Source organism: Podarcis cretensis (assembly GCF_951804945.1).
Source record: "Podarcis cretensis genome assembly, chromosome: 17".
In the NCBI taxonomy this organism is placed as follows: Eukaryota; Metazoa; Chordata; class Lepidosauria; order Squamata; family Lacertidae; genus Podarcis; species Podarcis cretensis.
In genome coordinates, this window is record NC_137187.1 from 15,311,519 (window position 1) to 15,321,740 (window position 10,222).

At 48.4% G+C, this 10,222-nt stretch overlaps 1 protein-coding gene across 4 annotated transcripts; it reads left to right on the forward strand.

The window, feature by feature from the left end:
• Positions 1-674: 674 nt before the first annotated feature.
• On the forward strand, positions 675-10,222 carry PGAP4 (post-GPI attachment to proteins GalNAc transferase 4). Of its 4 annotated transcripts, XM_079959643.1 has the most exons (3): positions 675-885; positions 1,096-1,151; positions 7,643-10,222. In XM_079959643.1, the coding sequence occupies exon 3, from the start codon at positions 7,744-7,746 to the stop codon at positions 8,929-8,931; it is 1,188 nt and encodes a 395-aa protein (XP_079815769.1). In that variant the 5' UTR covers positions 675-885; positions 1,096-1,151; positions 7,643-7,743; the 3' UTR covers positions 8,932-10,222. The 4 variants fall into 4 exon arrangements, with proteins under 4 accessions (XP_079815769.1, XP_079815770.1, XP_079815767.1 ...); XM_079959644.1 differs by lacking the exon at positions 1,096-1,151; XM_079959641.1 differs by lacking the exons at positions 675-885; positions 1,096-1,151 and adding an exon at positions 4,233-4,503.

The following is a 10,222-nucleotide window of genomic DNA, read 5'->3' on the forward strand; positions in this document are numbered from 1 at the left end:
CCCCACCCAAAAAAAATCTTGGTGGCCGCTGTGAAAACAGGATGTTGGGCTTGGGGGGGGGGGCAATTGAATAAAATCCATAATCACATAACAAGGCACACCCAGACTATTTGAATGGCAATGCCGATCATGTTAGGGGGGCTCAAAGGAACATTGGCCCCCTAGGAGTTGGCTCCTATGGCCATTGGCTTGATTCAGCCAGGTTCTTCTTCTGTTCTTATGCTGCGAGCTGAGATGCGTTTCTGCGGATGGGATTTTTCTGCCTGGAAATTGAAACCAACCAAGTACAAGAAATAAAAGGGGCAGGGAAAGCTCAATAACTGCGCAGCTCCCGATTTTAAAGCACCATTGTGATCCAAAAAAAAATAGTAGCTGGATTTTATTCTTTGCTGATTCTTTTTTCAAGAAAAACCCAATCTTCCGGGCTGCAAAATCTTTATCTTACCGGCTTATTCTGAGCAGTCCGATCTGGGAGAGGAGGAAAACTTCAAAATGAACCGGGAAGTTTAGTATCCAGGCAACAGAGTCATGCTACTCTACACTTTTTCATCTCTCTATGCCACACATTCGTTGGGCGCGACGTCCGGCTAAACGCTGACTTTCTTCCGTTGCGAGAGTTTTCGAAGCCCCTCTGAAAAAGTTTATGAATTCCTGTGCTCTTGAAGTTATAGTGACCATAAGAAACATGGCTGCCACTTTGCCCTTACCTTTCCTGCCTCATTTTCCCCTTTATTCGCGGTAGCTTGAAGTCTTCGTGCCCTAAGTTGTAATGGTGGACAAAATCTGTTATTCGAAGACTTGGGCAACCTGTATGGGTACCAAAGCAACAGTTTGCCATAAATTCCGTTCATCTCAAGCGGAAGTGAGGAAGTTTAGCGGAAAGAGGTATGCATTTTTTTAAGGTTAGGGAAAAACCCGCTCGTTATTTTAGCAGTCTTCTACTCTTCTTAATTCTATAGCTGAGCCTGTTTGGCTAGCTCAATAACAATCTATTATTGTACTGTACAACTATTGCGCAATTTGGGCTATATTGGGTTTGGGATTTCAAAAAATATCATTATTACCATTATTATTTTTTATGCCGCCTTTCTGCAGTTAAAAACCATGTCGTGGGTGGCTTACAACATGAAAAGAATTAGATAATTACAAAAGTGAATATACCTGTAAACAGTAAATAAAGCACATCAAAAAGTACACAACAAAACTGAACAATGTCCACATAAATCATAAACACAGCTACAAAAAGTTACTATCAATAACAGCAAAATAAGAAAACAACCCCACAAACAATAACTCTGCCAAAGAGTATGTATATTTCTCTATTTATTAATAAAGTTATCTGATAAAATTTAAATATGAAAATTTAGAGTTCTAGGTAGATTGGGAAGCAAATGCATATTTTGAAACCTGCAGAATTTCACTATTTCTAGCTTAGCTGGTCTGTAGCTGGAGTGAGTGGATGAAGTCTCTCCCCCCCCCCTCCATTTTTGTTTTTATTGCAAATAATTAAATCAACAGGGAAGGTCTTTGTTTTCCCTTCTTAAAGATCCTGCTTTTGTTTCTCAGGCCAGCAAATCCCCAGGCACAAAAAATAATGTGTGTGTCTCTGATCACCCACCTTAAGCCAATCAGAACTGTGCTTCTTCAAATCTGTATACGTACCTTATTTCTTCCCTAGCTGGCTTGTCTCCTGAGACAGACAGGTGCCAACAATCTAACTTGCAGCAGTGTGTGAGGGAGATGTTGGAAGGCAGAGAGAGAAAAGATTTGTTTTTATTTCATTTCATGGCCACAAGGCAGAAGGCGGGGGGGGGGGGGGAGAGAGGGAGGGAGAGAGGGGAGAGAGAGAACTTTCCACATGCTTCCTTTTGGGAGGACAAATAGTCAACACATTTTTCTCCTTTGCTGTAAGGGCAGGGGGCTTCCTTTCCCCCCTTACTTGAAGGGCAACAGGGAATGCGGAGGGAATATGACTGCAGCAGAAAAATGAGGGGCTTTTTGTTGTTAGTCGGCCTGACTTCAGCATATTTAGAAGTAGACTTGTTTCTGAACCTGGTTGTTCCTTCTCCAGATTCAGAGGCAGTCTGTCTCTGAATATCCTGCTTAAGGCTTCATTGTGCATCTGATTACCATTGTGGGAAGCAGGATGCTGAAGTCGATGGACCTTTGGCATGATCCAGCACAGCTGCTCTTATATTCAAAGGGATCCTCACCCCTTTTTAAATAAAAGATTGCTCCCTTTCCATCCAGCTTCTTCAGTCCAGTTTATTTTTATCTGTGCTAACCTGCAAACACATTTCAAGCTGGCCTGATACTAGACGTTTGGGGGGGGTGGAGTGGTTAAAAGGGGTGTGTGACTGTTTATTTGCTAATTAGTGAGCAGAAGTATTATTTGATCATTCTTTTGAGTATAGCTAAGGCTGTTTGTTATGATTTATATGGCGGGTGCGTTGCTTACTCATAAATCTTATCTTAGACGAGATACAGATGGATTGCATTATTCCTCCCACTGTTTCTTCTTCCCTTACGGTAGAGTGTGTGTGTGTGTATGATTATTGCTGTAGGTCACTTGGAGATCTTCAGTTGGCAAACTTAAGAAAGAAAGATAAGAAAAACTAGGGAGAGAAAACTCTGTGCAACTAGAAGCATTTTAAAAGTGTTTGCGCGTATCATATTTTTGGCAATGGATGCATTATGATGTAATGAATGCATAAATTCCAAACCTACATCAATAGGTGTCTACCTTAATTTCTTAATCATAATACAGTGGTACCTTGGTTTACATACGCTTCAGGTTACATATGCTTCAGGTTACAGACTCCGCTAACCCAGAAATAGTACCTTGGGTTAAGAACTTTGCTTCAGGATGAGAACAGAAATCGTGCTCCAGCAGCGCGGCAGCAGCAGGAGGCCCCGTTAGCTAAAGTGGTGCTTCAGGTTAAGAACAGTTTCAGGTTAAGAACGGACCTCCGGAACGCATTAAGTACTTAACCCGAGGTACCACTGTACAGTGGTACCTCTGGTTGCGAACGGGATCCATTCCAGAGGCCCCTTCACAACATAAAAAGAACGCAACCTGCAGCGGCGCATCTGCACACGCATGGGTTGCGATTCGCCGCTTCTGCGCTTGCATGTGACATCATTTTGTGCATCTGCGCATGCGCGAGCAGCAAAACCCAGAAGTAACCTTTTTCGGTACTTCTGGGTCGCTGCAGGACGTAACCTGAAAGAACATAACATGAAACAAATGTAACATGAGGTATGACTGTACCTTCCTCATCTGGCTGGGTTCCACTCTGGCTGGCTTCCAGCACATAAAAAGGCAATAAAATGTCAAACATTAAAAACTTACTGATACAGGGCTGAAGGCAATCCTGCCTTCCATCTTACATGGAAGTTTTCCCCTTGTCCATAAAAGACGTGCAAAGAATAATTGAGTTTTCCTTATAGGAGACAATTGTACTCTGTTCACTCTCCAAAGTGCTGCTGGGATGCAAACAGCAAGTTAAAACTTGCAGTCTCACTAAGCCAAAATGTTACCAGCTGCTGCCCTTGCCTGCTTTGAAGTGTTTTTGCATAGGGCATGTTATCCATCTGAACCATGAAGCACAAGTTAACATGCATTGTTATTGTTACTGTTATTATTGAAAAATGGGCAAATTGATAAATTGCAGTGATGGCCAAACTTGGCCCTCCAGATGTTTTGGGACTACAACTCCCATCATCCCTAGCAAACAGGACGAGTGGTCAGGGATGATGGGAACTGAAGTCCCAAAACAGCTGGAGGGCCAAGTTTGGCCATCACTGGATAAATGGAATGAATGCTGTTAGCAGCTCAGTTGCTAGAGCATGAGATTCTGAATCTCGGGGTCAAGGGTTTGAGCCCCACATTGGGCAAAAGATTCCTGCATTGCAGGGAGTTTGTGTAGATGATCCTTCCAACATTGCAATTCTATGAATCTCGTCAGAAAGCCATCGCCAAGCGTCTAGCCCAGGCATAGGCAAACTCGGCCCTCCAGATGTTTTGGAACTACAATTCCCATCATCCCTGACCACTGGTCCTGCTAGCTAGGGATGATGGGAGTTGTAGTCCCAAAACATCTGGAGGGCCGAGTTTGCCTATGCCTGGTCTAGAAGACGCGCAGCACCAGCTGCTGCAGGCAACTCTTTTTTATGACTTGGGATTCCGCTCTCTCTCTCTCTCGCCGCGGTAGTCACATGCCCAGCCTTCATGTCTTTGATCCCACCCTCGTTGCCAGAGAGAGAGGCAAGGGAGGAAACAAAACCGGGGGGAGGGGAGCTGTCGGCGAGCAGGAGAGCAACAAGCAAACAGGAAAAAGCGGAACTCGGATTCCGAGCTGTTGCCGGGACGCGTAAAGAGGCAACAGGGAGGACTCGGGATTAAGTGCCGGTTCTGTTCCAAGGGGGGGGGGGTTCAGCACGCTCTCCTCCCACTTGAGGGGTTTTCTTCGACTCGTATCGGCGATGGTTGTTTTTCCCCAGGTATGTGAGCGGCGGATAGATCCGTTCCGTTTTTTAAACCTTCCTGTAAGCAGGTGGGAAGCTTGTCCGGGGCCATTTCGAAAAGGCATTTCTGTGCGTAAAGACGCACGGGGCGGGCGCGGGGAACTGGGCTTCAAGCATCCAGGCCGGCCCGAGATCTTCGTGGGGCTCCCCGTGACCTATGGTGGGCTTGCGGGTGCTTTTCCGCCTATTATTATTGTGTGGTGCCCTCATTCATCCCCTCGCGTTGAGGGTGGGGTGGGGTGACGGAAGCTGCTGGTTTCGAGGAAAATAATAGGGGTGTGTTATGCCGGAAACTAATCTCCAGTTAACTGAGGCGGGGAAGAGAGAGCAGGCGCGAGAGACACGAGGATTAAAATTTCCGAGTTTGGAAATAAAGGGACTACCTCAAATGCGGTCTGCCTTCGCGGAAGGAAGAGGCCGAGGCTGCCACTCGAATGATTTAGCCCTGGGGAAAAGGGGGAGATGGGACTTAATGTCTGCAGGTACAACTTCATTCTATCTTCTTGAAATAGCTGCCCTGCCTTTCCAGCGTGAGTTTTCTTTAATCTCCTGCAATGGCATTGTTTGTTACATGAATCTCTTTAGCTATGGCCACGGAAGCCACAGGATTTCCGCCAAACTCCTACCAGCTGATCTCTGCCGGATCAAAATGAAGGCATGCTCAAGATTGTTTTCTCTCTTCCAAGTAGTTTTGTGGGGCAGGAGTGTTTCCCTTGTCCTGCCCCTCTCTGGGCAGTGCATTCACTTCTAGAAGGGCTGTCATGGCGTAAGAGACACTTCTTTCAAAAGAGACCCCTGACAGCCGTGACAGCTGCCTGGCGATGTTTCATAACACCATTCTAAGGTTGGAGGAGAGGCCAGCTGGCGATACTTGTGATTACCCTGCCCCATTCTCCTTTGCTTGACCTTACCTGTGCAAACTACCTTTAATACCATGTGATCAGTGACCTTACACTGTAAGGGGGTCGGCTAACGTCTCGTCTTTAGTGAAGTATGTCCAATACTTCGTTTCCTGTGGCAGTTCAAGAAACAATATTGCACAACTACATAAAACAAATGTATAAAAGGTAAAGGTAAAGGTACCCCTGCCCGTACGGGCCAGTCTTGACAGACTATGGGGTTGTGCGCCCATCTCACTTAAGAGGCCAGGGGCCAGCGCTGTCCGGAGACACTTCCGGGTCACGTGGCCAGCGTGACATCGCTGCTCTGGCGAGCCAGAGCCGCACACGGAAATGCCGTTTACCTTCCCGCTGGTAAGCGGTCCCTATTTATCTACTTGCACCCGGGGGTGCTTTCGAACTGCTAGGTTGGCAGGCGCTGGGACCGAGCAGCGGGAGCGCACCCCGCCACAGGGATTCGAACCGCCGACCTTTCGATCGGCAAGCCCTAGGCGCTGAGGCTTTAACCCACAGCGCCACCTGCGTCCCTAAATGTATAAAAACCTTTGTCTAAAAAGAAAGCTCTGCTTGAGTAGGGGGAACCTAACCAGGCCCGCTGGGAAGTCTCATCCTATAGAACCATAGACCTGTAGAGTTGGAAGGGACCCTGAGGATCATCTAGTCCAACCCCCCTGCAATGCAGGAATATGCAGCTGGTCCATACAGGGATAAAACCTGCAACCTAGGCATGATCAGCACTTTGCTCTAGCCAACTGAGCCATCTAGCCTGGGAAAATTCTAACACATTCTTTTCTTAGAGGGTTAGGATTATCACATAATCAACTTTAAACCACACACACACACACACACACACACACACACAAAACAATTTCATGAAGAGGCCTTTCTGGTTCCAGGCAGGCATCTATGATAGTTTAAATTTTAATCCTGCTCGTCAGCCAAAAAAAAAAAAAAGTCTCCAGAACAACTTAGAAATTGCTACAAACACGCTCAGAAACCAAGAAGACAAAAACTTCAGGAAACAATGGGGAAAAAATTATAATTTATTTAGGAGACCGCTGTAAGCAGATGAAAACATTAACAGGGTTTTAATATCGCTTGTAATGTAACAAATACTTCGGACCATATGGACAGATACAAAATATAGATTATGAAATAATGTGCAGTTGAAAATGTGAACAATAAGGCCCATGGAAGGGACAGTGGGAAGTCTCAGGATTCAGAGTAATCTCTATATACAGATGTGTACTTGATATTGTTATAAATTTACATTTACATAAAAACGATTTTGGGGGTGGGGGGAGAAATCACTACAAACAGGACAGCCAGCAGCCTCAGATGTTTAATCTTAAAAGGTGTAGCGCAAAAGATTGTCTTACCCCAGATGTTCTCACACGCCCACTTTGATTGGTGGAACTCACACTTTTATAGGATCCGCACAATACCCGCACCGTAAGAACTGGGTCATTCAGTACGGCTGCAGTGGCAGTTTATAACTCCCTGCCTATTGCTATCAGGCTGGTGCCTTCACTATTCTTTTTGGTCCCTGCTGACGACATTGCTAATTTCGACAAGCCTACCCAGATGTTTAGAAAGTTTGTACGAGTTTGGTCTATTCTGATCTGTTTTCAGCTTTTTGTAGGTTTAAAATTATAGCTGTGCATATTTTTTTAGTGGTCATCTTATTGTTTTATCTTTTTTTGTGAACTGCTTTGAGGTTCTATCCTACAAGCAAGCGGTAGAATAAATTTCATGAAATAAACAACAGAAAAATGTACTGGGAAGGTAGAGAGCATAAACCAGACATAGGCAAACTCGGCCCTTCAGATGTTTCGGAACTAAAGTTCCCATCATCCCCGACTGCTGGTCCTGTTAGCTAGGGATCATGGGAGTTGTAGTCCCAAAACATCTGGAGGGCAAAGTTTGCCTATGCATAAACAAACTCAGATGCAAATTTTTGATGACAGGCTCTTTTAATAGCCAACTGGGGTGGGAAAGCTCAAAGAGCGGAGGCATGGAAAACAGCTAGGATCTCAGCTGGAGCAACAGAGTGGCCTTGCACTCCTTTTCTTCCTTCCTCTGCTGCAGCCTGGCTTCTCAGCAGAGATGGTGGTGTCCTCTCGTCTTTTTGTCCCCTGCCCTTCTGAATCAGCCTGATCTGATGTGATGCAATCTGTAAATGTTGTTTCTCCCTCCTCTTCCTCCTCTCTTCACAGATCTGAGCCTAGCAATTCAGCTCCGCTACCCAACCGGAAGACCCTCCGGCCCCGAGGAATGGCCTGAGGCATGAGCCCGGGACCCCCTGGAAGTGGCCGCCATGCTGCCACGAGGACTGCAGCCTTGTGGGAGGCTGTGCCGCTGGTCTAGCCCCTTCCTGCAGCTCCTTGCCTTGACGGCGGTGACGTTCGTTGTGCTGGCGCCCCTGACTTGCCACCGCCTCCTTCACTCTTACTACTACCTGCGGCGCTGGTACCTGAGCCCCATGAGCCAAGACTTCCTCCGACAGAACCAGGAGGACGGCCTGAGAGCCCTCCGCTACTTTGAGAGGCTGCGGGTGAACAATGCCTCTGAGCCACCGCCCGGCGAGGCCCGCCGGACGGGCTTGCTCATCACCATCATCACCGTGCAGCGGCGCCCCGAGTTCCACTACGTCCTCCAGGTGGCGTCCCGCTTTCACCGCCTGCTCCGCCAGTGTGGGGCCCCTTGCCAGCGCCACCAGATCTTGCTCTGCAATGTGGAGGCCGACCCCGGCACCCACGCGGACGCCCAGCTGCTGGCCGGCTTCTTTGGCATGGCGAACCGCTACGGCAGCCGGCAGGCTCCGGAGCCGTCGCTGAACCAGTTTGAGAAGGAGAAGCGGGATTACGCCTACTGCCTGGAGAAGTCGCTGCGGGACTACGACCCGGAACACGTGCTGCTGGTGGAAGACGATGCCGTCCCAGAGGATGAGATCTTCCCGGTGCTGAACCACCTCTTGCAGGTCCGCTTCTCAAAGCCCCACCTCCGAGACGCCCTCTACGTGAAGCTCTACCACCCTGAGAGACTTCAGCGCTACCTCAACCCAGAGCCCATGAGGATCCTGGAGTGGCTCGGAGTGGGCATGCTGGGCGGCTCACTGCTGGGGTTCGCATATGTCTGGGCGGCCGGCCGCCCCAGCCCCAGCTGGCCCATCACCCTGTTTTTTGCTCTCTACAGCATGCTGCTGGTGGAGCTGGTTGGGCGCCACTACCTCCTGGAGCTGCGCCGCCTGGCCCCGCCCCTCTACAATGTCGTGCCTGCCACCGAGTGCTGCACCCCTGCCATGCTGTTCTCTGCCCCTTCTGCCCGCCGCGCACTGGGCTACCTGAAGAAGCTGCGCTGCCGGTCGGGTTTCGCCAAAGACACGGCCCTGTACTCGCTGCTGCGCACCAAGGGCGAGTGGGCCTTCGTGGTGGAGCCCAACCTGGTCAGGCACGTGGGGATGTTTTCAAGTCTCAGGGTAAACATCAATCCCAAGCTGCTTTGACTCCTCAGGTGTACGAAGAGCTGGAGCAGAGGGAGTCACAAATTCTCTGCGGCGCTTTAGCAGAAATGCTCAGAGTTCCAGGTTCTTCAGTGCTGTGTATTTATTGTGAGCTATATATACAAATATCTGCAGGCTATAATACACAGGCAGTTCGTACAGTCAAACAGAGTACCTGGCTGCACCTTAAGGCAAATAGGAAAACCTTTCTATCTCTCTCTATCTCTCTGACTACACTCTTCTACACCACCCCTTTACTGCTGGATGGGTTTCCCTTTTAAACTGATGACAGCCAATCATCTGTCAGCACGTTACTGCTGTCATTCTGACCCAGCACTTCCATAGAAAGTATTGCAGGCTGACTGTATCAGCTAGCAAACTCAAGCCTGCAGACTTACTATCTCTCACAGCATTCTGTGAATCCTGACAGAGGGATCGTAAGCCCCTGGGTGAGGTCTGTTTCCAGACTGCCAGGGTGGGGGCTGACGGCTTCCCATGAAATGCACGAGACAAACATGTTGAGGAAAATGCTGTAGATGAGCTTTCCCCCACCCCTAAGATGCCAGTTTTCTACAGGTTGGGAGGGCATATGGCCTAATTAGCCCCCCTCTCCCCATGCCTCCATGGTGGTGGTGGTGGTGATGGAGATTATGGCATTGGTGATGTACCCCACCTTTTTCCGTGGCCCAGACTCAAGGCAGCTTTGGCCATCCCATATTTGGTCTGGTGTGGGGCAAGTAATGATGGGGCTGGGTTAGTTTGGATGGGGGTTGCAGGCGCCTCTGATAAGCTGACTAGCAGCAGCTGCGAAGCCCCATGGATGGTGCAAGCGGCAACACTCAGCTGGTTGGTGGTGGTTGCAGAGAATCATGCAGGTTGCTTTGAAGGCCCGATGATTGGCCATTTGCCGGGGCTTCAAAGCACCATGCACCAAGGTGGTGAAGATGGATCGCCTGATGTCATTTTGACATCGAGTGATGTCAGGTGATAAGGTGGCCCTGCCCACCTATGAAACTTGGCCAGTGGGGAAGGTCAGGATCTAACCCACCAGCTGGATCCAATCCCCATCCCTGGTGCAAGGCAAAAAGGGGGAAATGCACGAGGAATCAGAAATAGTGCAGTCCAGCAATAGCTGTGTCACATGGGGCTTCTGCTCATTTCTTGGTGCTCTCGGCAGATAAATACTAGGACTGCACAAAGCTCGACAATGGGATGAAGATTGCAAAGGTGTTACTTTTTATAAACTCTTTAAAACAGCTTTATAACCTCTACAATAAACTATTTTTAAGAGACA